The 23,992-nt window shown below is 56.2% G+C and overlaps 5 protein-coding genes across 7 annotated transcripts; 2 read left to right on the top strand and 3 right to left on the bottom strand.

Moving 5' to 3' along the window:
* Positions 1–1,128: 1,128 nt before the first annotated feature.
* GPR135 (G protein-coupled receptor 135) lies at positions 1,129–2,406 on the bottom strand. Its single transcript, XM_075152473.1, has one exon. It carries the CDS (start codon positions 2,404–2,406, stop codon positions 1,129–1,131), a length of 1,278 nt encoding a protein of 425 aa, XP_075008574.1.
* Positions 2,407–4,518: 2,112 nt separating this feature from the next.
* Positions 4,519–8,055, bottom strand: L3HYPDH (trans-L-3-hydroxyproline dehydratase). Of its 2 annotated transcripts, none has more exons than XM_075150849.1 (5): positions 7,518–8,055; positions 7,052–7,221; positions 6,594–6,716; positions 5,567–5,704; positions 4,519–5,023 (listed from the first exon to the last, which is right to left on the bottom strand). In XM_075150849.1, exons 1-5 carry the CDS (start codon positions 8,044–8,046, stop codon positions 4,898–4,900), a joined length of 1,086 nt encoding a protein of 361 aa, XP_075006950.1. In that variant the 5' UTR covers positions 8,047–8,055; the 3' UTR covers positions 4,519–4,897. The 2 variants fall into 2 exon arrangements, with proteins under 2 accessions (XP_075006950.1, XP_075006949.1); XM_075150848.1 differs by having other exon boundaries at positions 4,745–5,019; positions 5,563–5,704; positions 7,518–8,049.
* A 115-nt stretch (positions 8,056–8,170) lies between these two features.
* Positions 8,171–13,010, top strand: JKAMP (JNK1/MAPK8 associated membrane protein). Of its 2 annotated transcripts, XM_075150845.1 has the most exons (7): positions 8,171–8,260; positions 8,502–8,593; positions 9,305–9,459; positions 10,497–10,703; positions 11,144–11,325; positions 12,033–12,109; positions 12,415–13,010. In XM_075150845.1, exons 1-7 carry the CDS (start codon positions 8,248–8,250, stop codon positions 12,631–12,633), a joined length of 945 nt encoding a protein of 314 aa, XP_075006946.1. In that variant the 5' UTR covers positions 8,171–8,247; the 3' UTR covers positions 12,634–13,010. The 2 variants fall into 2 exon arrangements, with proteins under 2 accessions (XP_075006946.1, XP_075006947.1); XM_075150846.1 differs by lacking the exons at positions 8,171–8,260; positions 8,502–8,593 and adding an exon at positions 8,957–9,017.
* A 3,917-nt stretch (positions 13,011–16,927) lies between these two features.
* On the bottom strand, positions 16,928–19,732 carry LOC142083173 (uncharacterized). Its single transcript, XM_075152410.1, is given in 5 exon segments — positions 16,928–17,973; positions 17,976–18,069; positions 18,071–18,222; positions 18,796–18,950; positions 19,665–19,732. Coding segments are annotated over 5 exon segments (1,515 nt in total).
* A 1,715-nt stretch (positions 19,733–21,447) lies between these two features.
* Positions 21,448–22,995, top strand: LOC142083231 (inositol 1,4,5-trisphosphate receptor-interacting protein-like 1). The gene has a single exon (XM_075152472.1). The coding sequence runs from the start codon at positions 21,463–21,465 to the stop codon at positions 22,993–22,995; it is 1,533 nt and encodes a 510-aa protein (XP_075008573.1). The 5' UTR covers positions 21,448–21,462.
* Positions 22,996–23,992: the final 997 nt, after the last annotated feature.

The following is a 23,992-nucleotide window of genomic DNA, read 5'->3' as shown; positions in this document are numbered from 1 at the left end:
TACTGATAAGTTCATATGAATTTATGCTGTGCAATCGCACTTCCATTGTGTTATTTTCCTTTTTTTCAATGGCAAACAGAGCTGGTTTCTAAATATTATACTCCAGATGGATTGCTGCCATCAATACAATAATATCTGTTCTCTGCATATACAAATTTTCACATGCTTAAGAGCATACGAAGAGCACGATATTGCTTTACCTCTCCTTTCAGATACTCACCTCTCGCATGGCTCCTCCAAACATGGTTAAACTCTTAGAGATGTGAGACACTTCGGATGAGCTGAAAAGGAAAACGCACACCTTGTGCACAAACTCACTGATACCATAGTCTACACCCACACCCTTTTCCTCAGTCTCTTTGAAGAACTCTCATTTCTCACATTCATAATATTTTAAGCTGACTGTACCTGCAAAAAAAAAGAAAAGGCTGCTGAAATTCTGACAACCAAGGTTTCATCTTCCTTTCCTTCCCTTCCCCCCTCCCTCCCAGTATCATCTTCCCTGCCACAACAATTACTGTTTTGTTATGCTTGGGAGTTTGGAAAAAAAAAAATCATCTTAATAGGTCGCTTTTTTAGCCTGTCCTACAGTCTGTGACTTCTGACTATCAGCACTTCCACATATAATAGGTTAAAGCAGCATTTTCCTGCCATGATGCAGTTTTCACATTATGGTGTTTTCAGAGTGTCTTCAGCTGCCAGTGCTCAGCTTTCAGTTGCTTTTTTGGCACTTAACAAACAGCTCACACAGTCAGTTGGTTTCGGCTGTACTTGTGTGTCTGTCTCTTAGCTTCATTGTGGCACTTTCTGCAGGACTGGAGCAAATGCTGTTTTGTTCTTGCAATCAAACTCCTGTGCTGGCTGGGTTCGGCGGCCATCACCAGCGCGTCAGGCCTGCTGAAAGGGAAGGAACACTCCCTTTCCCCATGGATCTCTTGCTACTCGCAAACTGGGTTGCCAAACCAGAGCTCACACGATGGAGAAGAAATCACATTGTGGCTCACGCAGTCCAGTCTCTCCCATTTCCTGGTAGTCTGGCTGCAAAGGGCTCCAAGCGCCAGGGCTCCCCGCATTTCCCCAGGGAGATGGCCCCAGGGCCCAAAGCCTCCATCCCGGACCCCAATCCCTTCAGAGGCTGGTGTCGACGGTGTCTGCTTTGGCCTGCAAGGTGGCCTCAGAGATGGTGTCCGGCTGCCCATCCCGACAGAAGAGGATGGCAGGGTTCTTGCAGGCCCACATGGCCCCCTCTCCCCCACTTGCCGGGCTGGAAGAGGATGGGGCACTGCCCAGGGGGCCGCTGTGCCGGTTGACATAGCGCTCCCGGACGCGGTCAGCTTGGCTCCGGGGCTCCGGCCGGTGGCCTGGGGCTGAGAGGTAGGCTGCCACGTTGTTCCTAGTCCTGTAGCCGCCCTCACGGCTGCGCCGCAGCAGCACAGAGATGTTGGGGTTGCGGGCGGCGTAGATGAGGGGGTTGATCGCGCCGTTGGCCCAGGCCATCCCGCTGGCCACAGCGTCCATGGTGGGCGAGAAGGGCAGGTGGCCGGCGGCAGCAGCCAGCCCCAGGATGCAGTAGGGCCCCCAGCAGCAGATGATGGAGACGATCATGATGAGAACGGTGGTGGCCGTGCGCATCTCCCCATAGGCCCGCAGCAGGTGCCCATAGGTGGTGAGGGGCCGCACGCGGCTCTCAGCCAGCCGCACCGCCCGGCAGATGTTGTAGTGGCAGAAGCACATGAGGGCGAAGGGCAGGAGGTAGCAGAGCACGATGAGGGCTGCGCCGTAGGGCGGCCCCAGCCGGGAGGAGCCCCAGGGCAGCACGTAGACACAGCGGTAAGCCCCGGGCCGGGCCTCTCGCTGCCCCTCGCCCGCCAGCCCGTACCAGGGTCCGGCCAGGGCCAGGGCGGCCAGCCAGACGGCGGCCAGGAGCTGGGCGGCGCGGCGGCGGCCCATCTTGTGTCGGGGCTGGCGGACGATAGCACAGTAGCGGTCGAAGGAGAGGAGGGCCATGGTGAGGGTGGCGGCGATGCCCAGCCCGGCGTGGAGGGCGGCGCTGGCCAGGCAGAGGCGCTGCCCAAAGAGCCAGGCGCCAGGCGGGCGGCTGAGCAGGCTGAGGAAGGCCAGGGGCAGGCAGAGCAGGGCGCCCAGCAGCTCCGACAACGACAGCGACAGCACGAAGGCGTTGGTGACCGTGCGGAGCTGCCGGTGCCGGGCGATCACCAGCACCACCGCTCCGTTGCCCAGCGCCGAGATGGCGAAGATGAGCAGCAGCGCCAGCGCCTGCGAGGCCAGCGCCGCCGCAGACCACTCCGCCGCCGCCGCCACCGCCACCGCCCCGCCGCTCTCGTTGCCGCCGCCGCGGGAGAGGTTGCCCGTCACCACCGCCGCCGGCTCCATGCGCAGCCTCATGCCCCGGCCCGCGCCGCGGCTGCAGAGGCGCTGCCCGCCCGCCCGCCGCGCTCCCCGCCCGCGCCGGGCCGCCGGCCCCGCCAGCCGCTGACGTCGCCCGGCCGCCGTTGCCCGGGGAACCGGCCCGGCCCGCCCGCCCCGCGGCCCGGGGGCGGAGGAGCGGCGCGCCCACAGCCGAACAGCGGGGCCGGGAGACCCTGGCCATCACGGCCAGGCTGGGGACAGGGACCCCCCCTTCAGCCCACACCGGCACCATCCCCATTCCACAGCCGGGGACGGGTCCCCACAGCCCCTCTCCCCACAGGGCCCCTCTCCCCACACAGCCCCTCTTCCTTCACAGCTCCTCTCCCCTCACAGCCCCCTCCCCTCAGAGCCCTCTCCCCACCTCACCACTCTCCCCTTACAGCCCTCTCCCCTCACAACCGCTCTCCCCACAGGGCCCTTCTCCCCTCACAGCCCCTCTTCCCTCACAGCCCTCTCCCCTCACGACCCCTCTCACGGCCCGGGACCCCCACATGGGCAGCAGGACCCTGTCCCTCCACTCTCAGCCATGCTGCCTGCCCCTGCATGAAAAATTCCTTAGGGATGGGGACAGTGATTAGATAATGAAGGCTGCAACTCCATTAATAGCTGAAGAGCTTCCGACCTTTCTGGGCTGGGCTTCACGACTTGCTGCCCCAGCTCTTCCCCGGGAGCCAGGCTGGGGGGCTGATGGCAAGGGAGATGCCCAGAAGCTAGAAACACGCAGATGAGTTTGCTCCTGCAAGCGCGGAGGATGTGTCTGTCACTTCTTGCTCCCCCAGACCAGAGGCTGTACAGGATTTATCCGGGGGCTACAGGAAAGGTGGGAGCAAGAGCCCCAGACACCAGCCTAGAAAACCTCCATTGGCAGCACAGCCACTCTCCGAACGTGGGGATTTTTGTTTCTTCCTGTTCCAAAGTTACAATTTCCAATTTGACAGAAGAAATTCCTCTCAGGCTCTTCCATGCCAACCTTTTCCAAGCTCTCCAGTGTGACTTGCTCCCTTCTGCTGCATGAGCTACTGGGAGATGATCATTCTCATTTTCATGTCTCATTTTAACAAGGCACACTCCTACGAGTGTCTTCAATAAACAAACACCATTTTGTCCAGAGACACAGTGAAAATTACAGGCCCCAAGTGGTCTGAAGCTCTGCTTCTGCCACTGCAAAGGCCTGCCTACAGCCCCGGGCTTGGTTTGGTTTTTCCACCGGCAACCCCCCCTCGATGGACTCTGGCAAAGCACACATTGACTGTGGGGGTAAGAGCAACAGTGGATGGTTTTGACTTTGTATCATTGAACAAACCCTGGGCAAGCGCTGAAGCCTTGCTGGCACCGAAACCATGAGAACAGCAAGAAGGGAGTGAATATTGCTGATCCTGAAACCGAGATGGGAACAGCGAGGCAGGTGGCCGAAACCCCCGTGCCCGATGCCTTGGAAACAAAGTAATTCAAAAGATCGGCTGCTTGTCACAAGATGCAAAAAATTGTAACAAAGGCTAACACATAGACAGTATTGTAGCACGTAGACAAGTAGATGGTGATACATAGGCTGTGCGGATTGGCAAGAATAAAGATCTTTTTACTACTTCCACAGAGCGTTGCGCTGATTATTTTTGAACAATACGCCACAAGTATTGACTGCACTCTGTTGCACAAGCTGCCCCCGGGCTGGGACAAAATCATCAGTAAATAATTTTGCAATCAAAGGTCATAGTGGGTCAGACCTTCGAATACAGCTACTTCTGTTGAAAGTTAACCACGGGGTATTTGCAGCCAATGGTCCAAGGTAAGCAAGAGAAGGTTTAGGAAAGCAGCATAACCTGGAGATGCAGCAGGGACAGCAGGGAGTTCTGCATCCAGCCCCAGGACGCAGGAGGGCTCTGGCAGGGGTGAAGGGAGTGCAGTGAGGAAAGGGGCGTCTGGACAGCCCTGAGCAGGGCAGGCCGGGCAAGCTGGGGCCTGAGACAGAGCAGCAGGGCCGGCTGAGCGGGATGCATCAAGGAAGAGCAGGCAATCCAAACCAACAGCCCATGGTACACTCAGCAGAGTCCTGGAGATGAGCTCTGGGAGTGAAAATGAGAAAGGCAGTGTCTTCAGCTGGCGTTTAATAGGAAGCTGGCTTTGAAATTAGTAATTTGCAGACGTAGAGAAGGCACATATATTTGAAGACAGCTCTCCAGGATCAGCTCCATTTTCTGTGAACAATTATTGGAAAAAAAAGAAGAAAAAGATTATGGCTTCTCAGAGCAGCCCATATATGCTAATCACATTGCACCCAATATGCTAATCACAACAAGGGAACACGGCCTGTTATCTTGAAACATGGCAGATGCTGTCACACCACCAAAGGCTGTTCCTGTTGCTCTGGCATATTGCAACGAGCCATGTGGAGAAGCAGAACGGGAATGCGTGGGCAGAGGAAGCGCAGCACTATCAGTGAGACTTTGCCACTGCCTAGTGGCTCAGGTCACTTGAAGAAGAAGCCGTATTTCAGCGGATCCTCCTCTTCGACAGTGAAGGTGGCTGTACCGGTGTAAAAGGCTTCTCCCGAGACTTCCACGATGACAGCGTTGTAATCCCCAAACTTGGCTTCCTGCAGAGGGAATAGGATCAGGACAGAGGCGACAGGAGGTTCTCCGCTCTCCCAAGCCCACCAAATGCCGGCGCTACCTGGCACTTAGGCAGAGACACCCCTCACCGAGCACTCTGCCCTGCCCAGGTACACCCCAAAGTGTGCAGCAGCCCTTTCACCGCCGCACCGTGCCTGCACGAGCTCCACACCTGCATGACTGCTGCTGCCCCTGCTCTGAGCTCACGAGCTCCCGCACCGCCACAGCCTGGGTTTGCCTCTAAGGAGGCCAACAAGCTGCCGAGGTGCCCAGTCCTTTCCTGACGGCTGAGGGAGGATTTGAAGGGAAGCCACGCAGCAGAACAAGGTCTTACTGTTACTTGCTTCCCTAATAAAAACTCTTGAAGCAAGAGGCTTGTGGGAAGACAAGACCCCCAGGCACTTCCCTCCTTCCACATGCCCTTCCCCAGGCACAGAAAGGCTTTTCTGCTTCTCCACCCAGTCAAGGCAACAGCACTTCTCCAGCAGTCCTCAAGGCAGAGGGAAAGTCCAGCACAAGCCACTTGCCTGCACTGCCTTCCCGGTGAACAAGGACCCTGTGGTACTGCTCTGAAAGGTTCTGGTCTGATTCAGCTGGATGAGTCCCTTATGGTACTGCAAGGCGATGCGAGCTGTCACACCCGAACCTGTTGGACTTCGGTCAACCTACATTCAGAAGAGAAGATGAACCAGCTCTAGTATTTTGGGGTTTAATAGAAAACAATATTGCTCCCCTCAGTTCTCTTTGCCACCTTTATACCGTGCTTGGGGGAAATCCGCCTAGCCCAGGGGTTTGTACAGAATCTGGATACATCACAAATGAGAAGACAAAATAAGCAGGTTTGAGGTACTTCTGGATTGCGATCAGCTTTGGCAAACTAGTAGGGATGGGGGATCTGATAAATATTGAGGCTATTTAGGGAGTGCTTGAAAGCTTCCCAGCATCATAGCAAAAGGACTGAGAGGGGCAGAGGCCACATTCTCACGTGTCAAGGTAGGATCAGTTCTCCTTACGCTGAGAGATGTGCTGGCCAGCCTGGTTTTTAAAACTTTCAAAAATACAGTGCTGGCCAGCTTCCAAGGTGATCTGTTCCAATGCTCCACACTCCTCACTGCTGGGAAGTCCAAAACTTCCCCTGCTAGTTATGTGACACCTTATCCACGGCAGACAAGGATAAAAGTCTACACCCCCTCTTTCCTCTCCTGCTCTGTTGATCCCCAGCAGCTGTTCCCTAGATTTGGACTTCAAGAAGGTGCACTATGTTTGTTGGGATCCCACCTCAGCCCCTGAACTCCTGGGAAATTCCTAGCTATGGGGCATGGGTATGAACCTTTTTAAAATGCCACCATCTAAGATGTGCAGAAGTATTTCTGTCATTAGGAGCTAAAACTGCATGTGTTAAGTGACACTCAGCTCTTCAGAGACATCACTGTAGCAGAAGCAATGATCACTGCCCAAAACAAGAAGAAGCAGAACAGTCCCTTGTCTCTGCAGAGGCTGTAAGAAGGGAAAAAGGTGGTGCCTTGTGTGTCTGAGAAGAGCCCGTTTCTGTACCTGTTCATCTGCAAACACACAGATGTTGGTGGTGGGCTCCTCACTAAAGGCATCTTTCCCGTCTGTCAGTATGGTGCCGTAGAGGAAAGCCAGGTCTTCACTTTCAGGGTGATGAAGCTTGAACTGGGAACAGCACAGACAGGTTCACCAACGCGTGCAGCAGTTGGGCAGTCAGCACTACGTGCAGCACAGACTCCTCATGAGACCAGAGGAAGGAGACAAGGCCACACTGCTGCGTTTCCACCTCTGCTTCTCCAGTAACAGAGACGGATGCAGCAGCAGGAAAGTAAACTCCTTCTCATTTCCTTGTGAGGCTGGAGGAAGACTCTGAAATTCAACATGGGGCTGGAAAGATGGGACTCCCTCCCATCCTGAGCGTCTCAGGGGAATAAAGGGCCTTGGTCTGGTGCAGTCACCCCGAAGAGAACACACTGGGGTACCACAGCACGCTGCCATACCTGTTTCTTCACCGCTTCCGTCACTGTGCTCGCCGCATTGACGAGGTCTCTGGTCTTCGAAGAGCACACATCAAGGCCCAGCTGCTTGGCGCTGAGAAAGGCATAGAAAGTGCCACCATAGCCGATGTCGACCACCACCTTCCCGTGACCAGGGACATCGATGACCAAGTCTGGGCAGAGAAAGGGAGGGTAGTGAGGAGGGGAAGCCACGCTGAGCGGTGGGCTTGCACGCGGAGCAAGGGAACTGGGCTGCATGCAAGGAAGAGATGGAGATAACTTGAGTGCTCCCATGCCCGAGTGGCACGTGACACCTTCTCCTGTCCCTGACGGCCTCACCCAGCCTCTGGAGGACATTGGAACTGGGGAGGGATCTGCCAGATGCCCCTCAGCCAGGCCGCCAGCCCCCACCCTGTCACAGCCACCACCAACCCCCTCCTAAAACCGGTGTGGCAGTCTCGGTCCCTACCGGTGGCGGCGGCGAAGGCAGGCACGCTGTGGAAGCGGACGGGGTTGCCGCTGCAGCGGCCATCCCAGGGCACGAAGGCGGTGACGGGCCCGCAGGGGCAGCGCAGGTGGACGGCAGTCTCGGGGCGGCTGGGCGCCGCCACCAGCCCGTAGTCGAGGGCGAAGCGGCCGAGGGCCAGGACGGCATGGCCGCACATGGTGCTGTAGCCGGCGCCGTGCAGGAAGAGGGCCGCCAGGTGGGCGCCGGCGGCGGCCGCCCCGCTGCGCACCACCACCGCCCCGTACATGCCGGTGTGGCCCCGCGGCTCATGCACCAGCGCCCGCCGCACGTGGTCCTGCGTGGCCGCCACCTCCCGCCGCAGCGACAGCAGCGACAGCCCCGCCGCCGCCGCCGCCTCCGCCGCCTCCAGCCGCGGGATGATGCGCAGCGGCTCGCCGCCCGTGTGCATCTCCACCGTCTGCAGCACCAGGCCCGAGGGCGAGTGCGGCGGCAGCCGCCGCCCCGCACCGCCGCCGGCCTCCGCCGCCATCGCCCGCGCCCCGCCGGGGCGGGAATCACGCGGGCCACGCCCCCGCCCTCCGCCACGCCCCCGAGACGGAGCATTCCCGCCCCTTGCGCGTGACCTGGCCCCCATCCTTCGGGGGGTGGAGCTTGTCCCGCGTTGGAAGCGGAAGTGACGCGTGCGGAAGTGGCTCGGCGGAGCCGGTGGGCCTGTTGTTGGGTTAGCGGGATGTTCCATTCCGGTAGGACGGGCCGGGCCGGGCCGGGGACACCGGGCCCGGCGGTACCGGGCTGGGAGTGGGAGTGGGAGTGGGAGTGGGAGTGGGAGTGGGAGTGGGGGGGTTGTCGGGGTTGTCGGCTGCTGGACCGGGCCGGGGATGGCGCTCGGTGCCTCTCGGCTGCGGGGAAGCCGCGGTGTGCGGTGCGAGGCCGGGCCGGGCAGTCCGGAGCGCCGCGGTAACGCGGGCTGCGCTCTCCCCGCAGCTGTGGACATCCAGCCCGCCTGCCTTGGGCTGTACTGCGGCAGGACCGTCCTGTCGGTCAACGGCTCCGTGGAGACCTACGGGGACTGCGGGGTAAGTGCGGCGCGGGCGAGGCTCGGCCTGGGGAGGGGGGTGGCCCCGCTCCCTCCCGGGCTGGGCCCGGCATTGGCAGCGCGGGCCGGACCGCTCCGGAGGCCGACGCAGATCCCGCTGTAAGCGGCACCGCAGCCCAGCCCCGAGGTGTTTTGGGGAGCAAGTGGAGATGAGGGCTGCAACGGGCGGGCAGAGCTCCCTTACCGAAAGCAGGAGCTGCTCAAGGAAACGTTCCCCGAAGGAGGTGCTGAAGACTCGGTGCTAAACCGGAGCCGGGCGGGGGGGCTGCGAAAGCTGGTACAGAACGGGAGGGTACGGAGAGCTGTGCTGAAATCACAGTGCCCACTTATTTTAGAGGAGTACTAAGGGAGAGCAAGATCCAGGGAGCAAGAAGCTCTGGGGGGCAGTGGTTGCGAGCGGCCTGGTGAGTGAACTTAACGATGAAAGGGAGGTGGCGTGACAGCGGGAGAGGAAAAAGGGGTTTTGGATGAAGCCTTTTAAGCATGCTTCACCTTTGTTTATATTAAGAAATAAGGGCCAGAGAGAGCAAAGCCCGTGTAAACTGAGAAATTGCTGAGGTTAATGTTTCATCTCTTTAAAAATCTGATACGTTTCTTGCCCCAGTACTACTTCAAGCTGTTTTTCCAGGAACTTCAGTGATTTGTTGTCGGTAGTTGAATGCTTTGTAAATACAGTCTCTGCTTTTTGTAGGTATGCCCTAGAGGTCAAAGAACTGATGACAATAAAATCTGCCGGGAATGTATGGGATCTCCAGACCGCTATGACTGGCTGTATCTTGGCTTCATGGTCATGCTGCCCCTGGTTTTACACTGGTTCTTTATTGAGTGGTATTCAGGAAAAAAGAGGTTCGTATACCCCTCCTTTAAAAAAGTTATTTAAAAACGGAAATCTCACGAGCGACCAATCTGAGATGCTGAATTGAACTGTCCAGCAGTTCATGCTGTTGGTTGAGCTGATACGGTAGCACGTACACTTTGGGCAGCTGCAGAGGGGATTGATTTACAGATATGAGAGTCCTGCAGGTCCTTCTTGCCAGTTGCTGCCCTCAGGACATGGTCTGTATCTCTTTAATGTGGTGGTGCCCAGTCCACCTGGCAATTTGGGCTGGGTTGGGTTTCCCGGTAGCGGGCAGGAGCAGCGCATTGTGTCATCCCCTCTCTTGGGCCAGTCCTACCACCTGCCGAGGCCCCGATCAGCGGTGCTGTGCACCTGCAACGAGAGAATGGGTTTGAGTTTTCTCTCTAGGAATATGTATGTTGGGTTTTGGTCCTCATAGCATAACTGGTGTAACCTTTATGTCAGCATGGTGCATCGAGGAATTTCTGTAAAACAGGGGTTTAAAACCACGGCTGCATGTGGCCATTAGGTGCTAGACTGGAACATTTAAGAAGTAATGACTCTGGAGTGTACTAAACACTGAAAACATAGGGGACTGAGAGAGTTTAATGTATGAATATATACCATCTTTAACAAGGACTTGCAGCTTAGAAAATTTTGCTTATATTGTATGTAACAATGTCATCCCTTCTGAGACATGTGGTGTCTTACTGTCACTGCTGCTTTCTTTGAAACTGCCACAGCGTGAGCGGTGCTGTCCCTCAGCTGACAGGATGCTTATGCTACAGCAAGCTTTCATTTAAGAAGCTGGAATGTTGTTCAGTCACATTTTACACACTAAATCATCTGAGATTGTAAATGAGTTTTCACATTCAGCTTCAGATACTTAACTTTTTATTCAAGCGGCGTTGTCCTATCCTTGGTCACCGTGAATATTCACTGTGTGGAAGGTTCTGTGCTGCATGGGCATCCACTTCTCAGTTGGCATTTAGATTTCCTTTAGTGTTAGCAAAATAACAGTAAATCTCTCTTTCTCCTTCCACAGTTCCAGCGCGTTGTTACAGCATGTCACTGCCCTCTTCGAGTCCAGCATTGCAGCAATTGTTACGCTGCTCGTCAGCGACCCTGTCGGCTCTCTGCATATCCGCTCCTGCAAGGTGAAGAAGCTTTCAGACTGGTACACGATGCTTTACAATCCAAGTCCCGATTACATCACCACCGTGCACTGCACTCACGAAGCAGTCTATCCCCTGTGAGTGTAAAGGTTTTGTACTCCTGTCTGTCCCTTCCTTTTATACAAGCGTGTTTCTGTCAGTGCTGCTTCTCAAAGCTGCAAAAAGTGTTCAGATACAATGCGGACCAATGAGTATTGATCTCCTGAAGTCTTTTCATGCGTTGAGCTGTTTTATGCGTGAAACACTTAGCAACACCTAACAACTCTCTGAGTCACCAAAGAAGGTGGCATAGTCCAGGCTGTTTAGCTATGAAGCGTAAAATTTCATTTTTGTTCCCCTTTGCTGCATCTTGGAAAAGTGAGCCTATCGTTCTGTGTTTACATCCTTTGATTGTAAATTCTTCAGACTTGACTGACTCTAACCCCAAATTCCCTGGTTCTGAGTTGAGTTTGCTGGTGAAAAAGAACTGCACATTTTAAGGAATTTCTCTTTTTTTTTTCCGCCCCCCCCCCCCCAGGTACACCATTGTGTTTATATATTACGCCTTCTGTCTTGTGTTAATGATGCTACTTCGGCCTCTTCTGGTTAAGAAAATTGCCTGTGGTTTAGGAAAGTCTGATCGATTTAAAAGCATTTATGCAGCACTGTACTTCTTCCCTATCCTCACCGTGCTTCAGGCCGTTGGAGGAGGCCTGCTCTGTGAGTTCTCTCCTAATAACACTAATAAACGTACCTATAAACAAATGACTTATGGGAGGGAGGGAGGGAGGGAGGGGATGTGACACTCTTTGCTTTGAGAATAAGGGCATTGTTTAAGGTTATTGTGAGGAGTCCTACCTGAAAAGGTTGCTCATTAGTAGCCCTGTGCTAACCAGGCTCCTGCCCAACGCTGCTTTGCCTCTGCCGGTGCTGCTAGAGACTGTCCCTTTCCCAACAAGGGAATAGAGGGGGTATGAGAGGAAACTACTTCAGAGGGATTTAATTCCACTTTCTGCTGAGGTAGAGTTTGTCTGATTTCAGAGGTGGATTAAAGTATCAGTTTGGGGAGATTAGGTGTTTTTGGTTTAGCTTCCAGCATACTTGTCACACGAAGGGGACAGGTGCCACAAAATCCCCCCTCAGCCTACTTTCTCATTATCTGGCTTTTTTGATTAGTGATTTAAGTGTACAGTAACTCCACCTAGAAATACTTGCATTGATTGCATTTGACAGAAGTTAAATTTGAAAAACTAAGACAGAAGTATTGACTAGTTGTGCTTTGCTGACCCTCACTGCTGTGTGTGTTTGATGTGGTGATAAGAGCTGGGTTTACTTCACACCCATGGTTATACATGGAAAAACTATCTCCGCTAAAATGTATATAATGCAGTCTTTTTCCTGCTAATGTGTTCAATGTTTGCCTTTAGATTATGCCTTTCCTTACATCATACTGGTGGTGTCTTTGGTTACACTGGCTGTGTACATGTCTGCATCTGAAGTGGAGGTAGGTAAACGTTTCCTATGTTAAAACTCATAATACAAAACACTTTAATGAGCAGAGACCACTTTGTCTCTTGCCTTGTCTTGGCAGTGCATTCTGCGCTTAAGCCTCTTCCTTTATGACTCAGCTGGAGGAAGCTCCTGCGAGACTTCCCTCCTGTGGCACGCTGAGAAGCTGTGTTATGTGCTGGAAGGGCTCAAACCCAGGAGGCTTCATACAGTCTCTGTGCACGACCTGTAACATCTCTTAAACGTCAGGTACTAGGTAGCGGGCTGAACGCTAACAGGGTACTGTGTTTGTTTTCCAAGTCTTTCAAGGATCTTCTTGTCAGGAAGAAAAGGCTTGTTGTCCTCTTCAGCCACTGGTTACTTCATGCCTATGGAATCATCTCCATTTCCAAACTGGATAAGCTTGAGCAGGACCTCCCGTTGCTTGCCTTGGTACCTGCACCTGCCCTCTTCTACTTACTGACAGCCAAGTACACCGAGCCATCACGCATACTCTCAGAAGGTGGAAATGGACATTAAAAGGAGCCTGTGCCAACAACACTGTCCTAATGACCTGGATTAAGCAATTTTAGTGCTTGTTACGCTTTGGAAACTTCTGTTTTAAAATAAGTTATTTATGTACAAGCCTTCTAGGTGAAACACCTCTGAGTGAGACTGTGTAATGTTAAAAAGCTGCACTTTGTATTCTTCATAAGTATTTGGTATAGATCGAAGGGAATGTCTTTGTATCTATTTATCCCTGTGAATCTGTATAAAAAGCGTGTGACACATCCTAACACAGTGGTTTGCTTGTATATGTTTATTTTCTAATACAGTATTTTGGGTGTTGTTTGAATAAAACAATAGAACCCGGTTTTCAGTAGACTTTTAATAAAACAAATAGAGCTTGAATATAACATAGAGCTTGGTTTTCTCATCACATACTCTGGCTCTATCCTCCACCAGTGGAAATGGACTTTCATCTTCCTTCCATCAAAACATAAAACGTATCAAGCACCTCCTCATTTATTCCTCATGATCCTTTAGTCTGACTGTTAGGAAGAAAGAGAGGAAATGTGTTTTAAAGTTCTCTGTAAAGTATAGTTTATGCTCTGTATACTTCATGTGTGGAGACCTCTTCCTGGAGATGATTAAACAGTAGCAGCCTTCCACTAAATTAATTTTCTTATACCTTGACTATGATTTTCCATCTAAGATCAAATTAAAGATTTAATTTTCCTGGTAGCCTACACCTTTTGTCAGCAAACTGCTTGCTGTGGGTAAACCTGCGAAGCATCAGTTAACTACTTATGGGTGAAGCCTTCTCTGCACCTTTCAGCATAGTCACCGTAGCTTCTGCCTGTGGGAGTTCTTCGTGCCTGTTTCATCCGTTTATCAGTGGTGCCAACAGCTCACATCTCGTGCGGTGTGGCCGCAGCTGTACCCGTACTTCAGCAACAGCAGTGGTCAGACAGGAGTGGCGTTAGCAGCTGAGAAAGGAACAGCTTTTTATGCAGCATCACCACTGCAACGACAGAAACTGCTGGAATGACTGAAGTACAAAACCAGCACAGATTTAATAAAAACTGGAGATTCCTTATCTCCTTGAAGAGATACGATTATCTCTGCTCTACATTCATCAAGCTTTATACTTTACGTGAACACCTTGATAAGAATTGTTAAAACACTGAGCTGTTCAGAAGTGAGCTTTTGGCCTTGCTGAAGCCAAATATCCACTCACAGGCTATAGTCTTCTCTCTGCATTGTACAGGAAGATACCCAACGTGTGTATCCCATATATTAATCACCAAAAATTTAATGCTATAGAGGGTCTAGAAGAAGATGCAGAGCAGCACTGAAGGTCTAAACACAGAGGAAAGAGTACTAGAAAGATCTTCTCAACTTAAACTCTTCCTACTGTACGGATCATTGGCTTCGTGCTGTATAGATCACCAAAGATTTTAAACTCAACCATTTCTTGATCGCTATGGCCAAGACAGCCACCAATCCTCACTTCACCCACGAGAGCATCTCTATGGACAGACAACAGGTCTAGGAGGGCACCTTTCCTAGTCGGCTCCCTTAGTACCCGTATCAAAAAGTTACCTTCAACGTGGGCTCCAGGAGTTTCCTGGGCCTGTTCGTCTCTGCTCTATGACAGTCCCAGTTAGCAGCCGGGAAGTTGAAGTCGCCCGTAAGGCCGACATAGGGCGACTGATGTAGAGATTTCCCTCGATTCCTTTCAGAATCGTACATCGGTGTCATCACCCTGGCTGGGGGATCCATAGTAGACTCCTGCAGGAACATCCGCCCTGTGAGCTTTTCCCCTGATCTTTAGGCAGAGGCTCTCAAGCGTGTCGTCCCCAGCTGCAAGCGCTGTACAGCCCGTGGATGCTTTGCTCCTTGAGATCCCATCCCATGGGGTGGGATCGGCTCCCTTGGTGCTGACCTCTGTGCTTGTGGGCATGGGTGTGCTCTTGGTGCCTTCGTGACGCCGATGGCTGGGTGGTGGTGTATGTGCTGGTGGTGGGATGGGGCCTGCCTGTGGCAGGATCTCTGTTCCTGCTGTGCCACTGCCAGAGGACGTTGCTGCCAGAGAGAGATTTCCCCAGGGTGATGAGGGGGTGCGGGTGGCGATTTCCCAGCGGGCAGCTCCCACTGACCATAGAGCACCGTCTTCTCCATGTCCAGCGTGTTCAGTTCTGCGGTACCAACTCCTGGGGAGTGTCTGGGACGGGCAGATTCTCCACCCGGACCCCAGTGAACACACGGAGGCACATCAGCAGTGCCTCTCGCTTGGTCCCTGCCCAGCCGGAGCTGCCAGGGAGTTTCTCAGCCTGTGCGAAATGGCCAAATGTCCGTGACGGTGCGAAGGGAAAGCAGGGCGAAACTCATCTTTGTAGGCACCGTGGTCTTCACCGGCTGCTGTGCTGGGGAGACCACTGGGAGGAGGACGCTGCCGCTCTTGGCAGAGGGCTGCTGCGCGGGGATTTCCCTTTCCTTTCTGTGTCGCGCATTCTCCCCTCTTTTTCCCTGCGCTATGAGGTCAGGTGATGCCATCACCTCCCCACAGACCCGGCTTCTCAAAGGAGGATCCACAATCACAGAAATCAAAACCTTGAGTAGCAGCTACGCAGCCAGGCGTTCACCGGTTCAATTGGTCTCCTCCTTTCTGAAGCCCTTCCTCTGGCTGGCAGGAGAGAGGAGACCACTGCCTGTGCTCCTGATCCTTTTAGCATTGTTCCGAGGGACATACAGTCTCTTTCGATGGTTCTAAGTTGCCTCGTCCCAGTATTGTCAGACCCTACTTCGCATAGGAGGGGCGGATGATATCCTGTACGGTTCAGCAGGCTTGGCTCAGCGACGTCCCAAACGTGAGCTCCTGGTGAGCAGCAAACTGCTCTAGAGAAATTGTCTGCGCGGCAAACAGGTGCTTGGGTGCCTCTCAGTAAGGAATCTCCATTGCTAATACCTTGCGTGCTTTCCTGTGGCACTGGTTCTAACGCGGCTGGGTGGGTGGCTCAGCTTTACCTGCCTGGCTTTTCCTGGATCCTGTCCGTTGCTCCCGTGCTCTGAATTCTCCGCTCCCCGACGATCATGCCTGCACCCTAGCCCCTCTTGGACACAGGCCCCGACTAGGCCTGCTGCAAGAAAAGGCAAGAGAAAGTGCTGTAAGAGCACGGCCCTCGCAGAGCCTGCAAAAGCCACGGCCCTTGGGCTGACGGGCACCGGGCACCCGTTGGGCTTCTTTAGCACTCAGACACAGGCACCTCTTTCGATGTGACAATTACCGAGGATCTTGCAAAGCTTCGCCCATATACCGACATTGGATTTCCACCGGAGGTGTCCCACATACAGGTACGAGGCACCTCTTCTGCCACACAGCTGCCGTCAGGCCACTGCTTCTCCTAAACGTGGCATGGACTGCACAAGTGCATGCTTTGAATCGGAGACGTCTCAAAAGCTTCCTTGAACCTTGCTGCACGTGTTAAGTCTCCCTCGTTAAGGTGGTGGGAACCTGAGCTTGCAGGTCACGAGAGGGTATGGCGAAGGAGTCTCGTGCTCGTGCAGGAGCCAGAGCAGCCAGAGCCCTGCCCTGCAGTCGTGGCACTTGTCCCCTGTGGCAAGGGCTCCCCACTCCGACAGCGTGATACCCACCCCGCTGGGGTCGCCCAAGGGCAATGCTGTCGGGCTCCCAGGGCCTGGTTTGCGTAGGGCTCCCAAGGAAGCCACTTTGGGCTCCCTACGGCACACAGGCAACGTGCACAGCTGTGGAGGGTGACAGATTATTCCGATCGCCCCAACGCAGGAGCACGGAGAGGTGGGGGAGCCTTAGTTACAGAAGCAGCGAAACCAGAGCCCACCGCATCAGCTCTTCTGCAAACGGCTCCCCAGCTCTGTGGCAGCTGAGCTGTCAGCACCCTGTGCCCGCGTTCCCCGACAAGGTCATGCACAGACACTCCCGGACGAGCCTTTGTTTGTTAAACAAGTGATTTATTGGTAAATCTTCCAGAAGGAATGGACTCTCTCGAAGAGGGAGGGCGGTCGCTGCCCAGGTGGTAGCGGCAGTCTCTGTCACAAGCCTCCTTGCAACGGCCCCTTCAGCTGCATCGGGTCCCACTCCCCAGAGTGTGCTTTTGCGGTGGAGGAAAGGTGCGGCAGCAATTCCCACTGCAAATTGAGCAGCGTGTTCTCTGTGTCCAGCGTTCTCAGTGGTGTGGCACCAGCTCCCCGGGGAGTGTCTTCAGGCCTGGCCCTGTGCCTGAGGAACTGCACCTCTGCCATAGCACAGCTCTCTGGCCAGCTCTTTGCTGCTGGTAACACTGGCCTCTGCCTACTCAATGCTCAGGAAGGTGTCCGAGTCTTCTTGCTGCACCGCTAACGTCATCTCAATCAGGAGGGGACTATTGGAAGCGCTTGTCAACCGGAGCTTGCAGGAGCGCCTGGAGGGCAGCACTCTTAAACGGTAGTCTCTCGACAGAGGCAAAAACACCCAGGCTGCTTTTACCAATGTCTGGAACCAGAGGGTGGTTTTCTCCATGTCGAGGTAGGGGCCAGTGCAGAGAGTGCCTAGGAGGCTGGGACCCTGATTTCTCCTCAACTCCTCCTCAGGGTGGTGGAGGAAGCACAGCATGTTCTCCCCCAGCTGCTCCCTTCGGCAGGTGCACTCCAGCTCCACGCGGATGTAGGAGTCCTTCGCTGGCCTCTCCCCCGCGGTGCCCAGCTCCAGGTGGAAGGCGTGCCCACGGGGGGGCTCCAGGGGCACGAGCAGGCGGTAGACGATGTCTTCCACACGGGGATCCCAACCTTCGCAGGCGATGCCCACCCTGATGGCTGGCTTCAGTCGCGGGAAGAAACTATTCCTGGAAAGGTTTCGGCAGATACGGAGAAGTTCATCCACCAGCTCCTCCACCATCGTGAATGATATTGGCAAGTCCAGGAGGTGCTTGACCGAAATTCTGCCCACATCCAGTGCAAAACTGGGTTTTTCTTCTTGGTCCTCCTTATCCATCCTGCTTCTGGAACTGCCCTCCTTCCTGCTGCTGCCTGGCTCACGGCTCCTTTTCCTGAGCCACCAGCAGAGCCCGAAGAGCAGGACCAGGGCTCCAGCAATCGCCCAGAACTGCCACTGCTGCAAGGCAGCAAAGAGCAGGGCTCCCCAGGCAAAGCCGCTCTGCTCCAGCTCCTGCAGCAGCCGAGTCATCTCCCGGCTCAGCATCTCCTCACGCTGCTGCATGCGCTCGCGCGTGGCCTCATCCAGCTCAACACCGACCATCTGCGGGAGCTGGATGATGCTTTGCACAACCAAGGCGAAGAATTTTATGGCGGCCATGGCCTGCAGGAGGAGGGAGAGAAGGGGTTCAGTGGGGCTGGGAGGGAGGGAGGTGGCGGCGGGGGGAGCGGGGACGGGAGCCGCAGGGAGCTGGGGGCGGGTAGGAGAGGGGGCGAGGCAGCTGGGAGGCAGCAAGGCCTGCGCCCAGCCGCGCCGGCGGCGGCCCCGTGCCCTGCCCAAGGCGCTCCCGCGAGCGGCTGGGCCCTCGATGCAGGGTGAGAACCCCCCGCCCCGGGGGCCGCGTTTCTGCCCCGGCCCTCGCCCAGCCCGGCCTCCCCCCGCGTGCGCACTCACCGCTGGCCCAGGCCGTACTGGGGCAGCGCTGCTGCTGGCGCCCCTGATAACCGCCCCCGTTGTGAGCCGTGCCCTGTGCTGTCACAGGCGCCCGAGCGCATCACAGGCACGCCCGCCGGCCAGCCCCGCCCTTCGGCCCCACCCCGGCTCAGCCCCTCCCAGCTGCCCCGGGCAGCCAAAGCTCCGACACCCACAAAGTACAGACCCACCCGGCAGGACGGGGCTGCCGGGGGCTCCCTTTACAAAGCAGACAGAAGCCCCCCAACCCCTACCAAACACAAAATTGGGTGACGTGACCCGTGGATGCTTTGCTCCTTGAGATCCCATCCCATGGGGTGGGATCGGCTCCCTTGGTGCTGACCTCTGTGCTTGTGGGCACGGGTGTGCTCTTGGTGCCTTCGTGACGCCGATGGCTGGGTGGTGGTGTATGTGCTGGTGGTGGGATGGGGCCTGCCTGTGGCAGGATCTCTGTTCCTGCTGTGCCACTGCCAGAGGACGTTGCTGCCAGAGAGAGATTTCCCCAGGGTGATGAGGGGGTGCGGGTGGCGATTTCCCAGCGGGCAGCTCCCACTGACCATAGAGCACCGTCTTCTCCATGGCCAGCGTGTTCAGTTCTGCGGTACCAACTCCCTGGGGAGTGTCTGGGACGGGCAGATTCTCCACCCGGACCCCAGTGAACACACGGAGGCACATCAGCGGTGCCTCTCGCTTGGTCCCTGCCCAGCCGGAGCTGCCAGGGAGTTTCTCAGCCCGTGCGAAATGGCCAAATGTCCGTGACGGTGCGAAGGGAAAGCAGGGCGAAACTCATCTTTGTAGGCACCGTGGTCTTCACCGGGTGCTGTGCTGGGGAGACCACTGGGAGGAGGACGCTGCCGCTCTTGGCAGAGGGCTGCTGCGCAGGGATTTCCCTTTCCTTTCTGAGTCACGCATTCTCCCCTCTTTTTCCCTGCGCTATGAGGTCAGGTGATGCCATCACCTCCCCACAGACCCGGCTTCTCAAAGGAGGATCCACAATCACAGAAGCCAAAACCTTGAGTAGCAGCTATGCAGCCAGGCGTTCACCGGTTCAATTGGTCTCCTCCTTTCTGAAGCCCTTCCTCTGGCTGGCAGGAGAGAGGAGACCACCGCCTGTGCTCCTGATCCTTTTAGCATTGTTCCGAGGGACATACAGTCTCTTTCGATGGTTCTAAGTTGCCTCGTCCCAGTATTGTCAGACCCTACTTCGCATAGGAGGGGCGGATGATATCCTGTACGGTTCAGCAGGCTTGGCTCAGCGACGTCCCAAACGTGAGCTCCTGGTGAGCAGCAAACTGCTCTAGAGAAATTGTCTGCGCGGCAAACAGGTGCTTGGGTGCCTCTCAGTAAGGAATCTCCATTGCTAATACCTTGCGTGCTTTCCTGTGGCACTGGTTCTAACGCGGCTGGGTGGGTGGCTCAGCTTTACCTGCCTGGCTTTTCCTGGATCCTGTCCGTTGCTCCCGTGCTCTGAATTCTCCGCTCCCCGACGATCATGCCTGCACCCTAGCCCCTCTCGGACACAGGCCCCGACTAGGCCTGCTGCAAGAAAAGGCAAGAGAAAGTGCTGTAAGAGCACGGCCCTCGCAGAGCCTGCAAAAGCCACGGCCCTTGGGCTGACGGGCACCGGGCACCCGTTGGGCTTCTTTAGCACTCAGACACAGGCACCTCTTTCGATGTGACAATTACCGAGGATCTTGCAAAGCTTCGCCCATATACCGACATTGGATTTCCACCGGAGGTGTCCCACATACAGGTATGAGGCACCTCTTCTGCCACACAGCTGCCGTCAGGCCACTGCTTCTCCTAAACGTGGCATGGACTGCACAAGTGCATGCTTTGAATCGGAGACGTCTCAAAAGCTTCCTTGAACCTTGCTGCACGTGTTAAGTCTCCCTCGTTAAGGTGGTGGGAACCTGAGCTTGCAGGTCACGAGAGGGTATGGCGAAGGAGTCTCGTGCTCGTGCAGGAGCCAGAGCAGCCAGAGCCCTGCCCTGCAGTCGTGGCACTTGTCCCCTGTGGCAAGGGCTCCCCACTCCGACAGCGTGATACCCACCCCGCTGGGGTCGCCCAAGGGCAATGCTGTCGGGCTCCCAGGGCCTGGTTTGCGTAGGGCTCCCAAGGAAGCCACTTCGGGCTCCCTACAGCACACAGGCAACGTGCACAGCGGTGGAGGGTGACAGATTATTCCGATCGCCCCAACGCAGGAGCACGGAGAGGTGGGGGAGCCTTAGTTACAGAAGCAGCGAAACCAGAGCCCACCGCATCAGCTCTTCTGCAAAAGGCTCCCCAGCTCTGTGGCAGCTGAGCTGTCAGCACCCTGTGCCCACGTTCCCCGACAAGGTCATGCACAGACACTCCCGGACGAGCCTTTGTTTGTTAAACAAGTGATTTATTGGTAAATCTTCCAGAAGGAATGGACTCTCTCGAAGAGGGAGGGCAGTCGCTGCCCAGGTGGTAGCGGCAGTCTCTGTCACAAGCCTCCTTGCAACGGCCCCTTCAGCTGCATCGGGTCCGACTCTGTCGGCGTCACGAATGCACCAAGAGCACACCCGTGCTCACAAGCACAGAGGTCAGCACCAAGGGAGCCGATCCCACCCCATGGGATGGGATCTCAAGGAGCAAAGCATCCACGGGTCACGTCACCCAATTTTGTGTTTGGTAGGGGTTGGGGGGCTTCTGTCTGCTTTGTAAAAGGAGCCCCCGGCAGCCCCGTCCTGCCGGGTGGGTCTGTACTTTGTGGGTGTCGGAGCTTTGGCTGCCCGGGGCAGCTGGGAGGGGCTGAGCCGGGGTGGGGCCGAAGGGCGGGGCTGGCCGGCGGGCGTGCCTGTGATGCGCTCGGGCGCCTGTGACAGCACAGGGCACGGCTCACAACGGGGGCGGTTATCAGGGGCGCCAGCAGCAGCGCTGCCCCAGTACGGCCTGGGCCAGCGGTGAGTGCGCACGCGGGGGGAGGCCGGGCTGGGCGAGGGCCGGGGCAGAAACGCGGCCCCCGGGGCGGGGGGTTCTCACCCTGCATCGAGGGCCCAGCCGCTCGCGGGAGCGCCTTGGGCAGGGCACGGGGCCGCCGCCGGCGCGGCTGGGCGCAGGCCTTGCTGCCTCCCAGCTGCCTCGCCCCCTCTCCTACCCGCCCCCAGCTCCCTGCGGCTCCCGTCCCCGCTCCCCCCGTCGCCACCTCCCTCCCTCCCAGCCCCACTGAACCCCTTCTCTCCCTCCTCCTGCAGGCCATGATTGCCGCAATATTCCTCGCCTTGGTTGTGCAAAGCATCATCCAGCTCCTGCAGATGGTTGGTGATGAGCTGGATGAGGCCACGCGCGAGCGCATGCAGCAGCGCGCGGAGATGCTGAGCCGGGAGATGACTCGGCGGCTGCAGGAGCTGGAGCAGAGCACCCAGGAGCAGAGCACCCAGGAGCAGAGCGGCTTTGCCTGGGGAGCCCTGCTCTTTGCTGCCTTGCAGCAGTGGCAGTTCTGGGCGATTGCTGGAGCCCTGGTCCTGCTCTTCGGGCTCTGCTGGTGGCTCAGGAAAAGGAGCCGTGAGCCAGACAGCAGCAGTGATGAGGAGAGCTCCAGCAGCGACAGGGAGCAGGTGGAGGAGGAGGAGGAGGAGGAAGAAGGCAATGATGATGGAAATGACCCGGGAAGGTTTTTTGAGGAGCACATACAGTGGCCAGTTCAGAACTTGGCCACAGATGGCCAGGAGGTGAAGGATTTGGTGCACAACTTCATCCTTGTCTTCCACGATATCTTGTCAAACAGTTTCTTCCCAGTGCCGCAATCAGCAATCAGGGTGGGCAGCGCCTTCGAAGGTTGGAGTCCCCGTGAGGAAGACATCGTCTACCGCCTGCTCGTGCCCCTGAAGCCCCCCCGTGGGCACGTCTTCCACCTGGAGCTGGACAATGCGAGGGAGATGCCGGCAAGGACCTTCCGCATCCGCGTGGAACTGGTGTGCACCTGCCTGAATGACCAGCTGGCAGGAGAGACACTGTGCTTTCTCCACCGCCCCGAGGAGGAGCTGAGGAGAAATCAGGGGCCCAGCTTCTTAGACATCCTCTGCACTGACTCCTACCTAGACGTGCAGAAAACTGCCCGCTGGTTCTGTCAATTGGTGAAAACTGCCTGGGTGGTTTTGCCTCAGTCATCCCAACAACGTCTAACGGTGCTGCCCTCCAGCCGCTCCTGCAAATTCAAGGTGATCGACAACAACAACAAAAGCCTCTGCATTGAGGTGATGTTTGGGGTGCCGCAAGGCGACTCCGACATCTTCGTGAGCAGCCAGAGTACAGAGGCCATCTTCACCCCAAGCACGATGTGGCCGGAGAGCTACGCTGTGGCAGAGGTGAAGTTCTTCAGGCATGTGGCCAGGCGTGCACCGCACGACAGCTTCCACCTCAGATGCCTGCAGCTCTGCGCCCGCATCGTGGTGGGCACAGGCTTTTCCACCTATATCTTGAAGACAGCTGTGATGCATCTCCTGACCACCACACCCCTGTCAGGGTGGCGCAGGAGGGGTTTCCCGCTGCGGATGCTGGACATCATGCGGTACCTGCGCCACTGTGTGGAGGAGAAACGCCTCAACCACTTCTTCTTTGGCAATGAGAACGTGCCCGAGGAGATAATCTTGCCCCCAGCCTTCCAAAGAGCCGAACCGCTCAACCTCTTCCAGCACCTGGTACAGGACCCAGCTGCTCACGCCGAGGCACTGTATGAGTTCATGGAGCTGCAAGATCGTCTCACAAGACTGCTGATCTTCGGCCGCTGAAAGAGGTCTTCATGCGCAGAGCTGTGTTTGCGGGGCCCACAGCTGACAGCAGATGACCACCTCCTACTGCAGGGAAAAAGAGGGGAGAATGCGGGACGAGGCAGGGGAAGGGCAAACCCTCTGCAGCAGCCCTCTGCCAAGAGCAGCACTCTTCTCCTCTCCACAGTCTCCCCAGCACAGCAGCCGGTGATGACCACAGTGGCGACAAAGATGAGTTTCGCCCTGCTTTCCCCTCGTGCTGGGGAGGCCAGGACGGTGATTTCACACGGGCCCAGAAATTCTTGCTGGCAGCTCCGGCTGTGCAGGGACCAAGCGAGAGGCACCACCCATGTGCCTCTGTGTGTTCCCTGGGGTCCGTGCGGAGAATCTGCCCACCCCAGGCACTCCCCGGGGAGCCGGTACCACCAGGATATGGAGAAGACGCTGCTCCGTCGGCAGTGGGAATTGCTGCCGCACCTTTCCTCCACAGCAAAAGCACACTCTGGGGAGTGGGACCCGATGCAGCTGAAGGACCCGTTGCAAGGAGGCTTGCGACAGAGACTGCCGCTACCACCTGGGCAGCGACCGCACCCCCTACTTGGAGAGAGTCCATTCGTGGATTGAGATGTAAAGATGTAAAGATGTCAATAAATCACTTGTTTGAGAAACAAACGCTCGTCCGTGAGTGTCTGGGCATCACTTTGTGGGGGAACGCGGGCACAGGGTGCTGACAGCTCAGCTGCCACGGAGTCGGGGAGCCTTTTGCAGAAGAGCTGATGCGGTGGGCTCTGGTTTCATGATTCACTGGGCTGTGGCTTCCCAGGGGTTGTGGGTTAATGCCAGGAGGCAGCCTGGCATCACACAGCAGCTCTATCACTTGCCCCCAGTGGGACGGTGGAGAGAATCTGAAGGGTGAAAGTGGGAAAACTTGTGGGCTGAGAGGGGACAGGTTAGAAGGTAAAGCAAGAGCTACGCACCCAGGCAAAGCAAAACAAGGAATTCATTCACCGCTCCCCTG

This window comes from Calonectris borealis, chromosome 5 (assembly GCF_964195595.1).
Source record: "Calonectris borealis chromosome 5, bCalBor7.hap1.2, whole genome shotgun sequence".
Taxonomy (NCBI): Eukaryota; Metazoa; Chordata; class Aves; order Procellariiformes; family Procellariidae; genus Calonectris; species Calonectris borealis.
Note: the sequence above shows the minus strand (reverse complement) of the source record. Positions and strands in the feature narration are given on the sequence as shown.

Coding starts and splice junctions, on each gene's coding strand:
- GPR135 (XM_075152473.1), bottom strand. CDS start 2,406: ATGAGGCTGCGCATGGAGCCGGCGGCGGTGGTGACGGGCAACCTCTCC.
- L3HYPDH (XM_075150849.1), bottom strand. CDS start 8,046: ATGGCGGCGGAGGCCGGCGGCGGTGCGGGGCGGCGGCTGCCGCCGCAC. Junction 5,705..6,593: donor GTGTGTTTGCAGATGAACAG/GTACAGAAACGG, acceptor TTCTGAATGTAG/GTTGACCGAAGTCCAACAGG. Junction 5,024..5,566: donor TCACCGGGAAGGCAGTGCAG/GCAAGTGGCTTG, acceptor TTCCCTCTGCAG/GAAGCCAAGTTTGGGGATTA.
- JKAMP (XM_075150845.1), top strand. Junction 9,460..10,496: donor TGGTATTCAGGAAAAAAGAG/GTTCGTATACCC, acceptor CTCCTTCCACAG/TTCCAGCGCGTTGTTACAGC. Junction 10,704..11,143: donor CACGAAGCAGTCTATCCCCT/GTGAGTGTAAAG, acceptor CCCCCCCCCCAG/GTACACCATTGTGTTTATAT.
- LOC142083231 (XM_075152472.1), top strand. CDS start 21,463: ATGATTGCCGCAATATTCCTCGCCTTGGTTGTGCAAAGCATCATCCAG.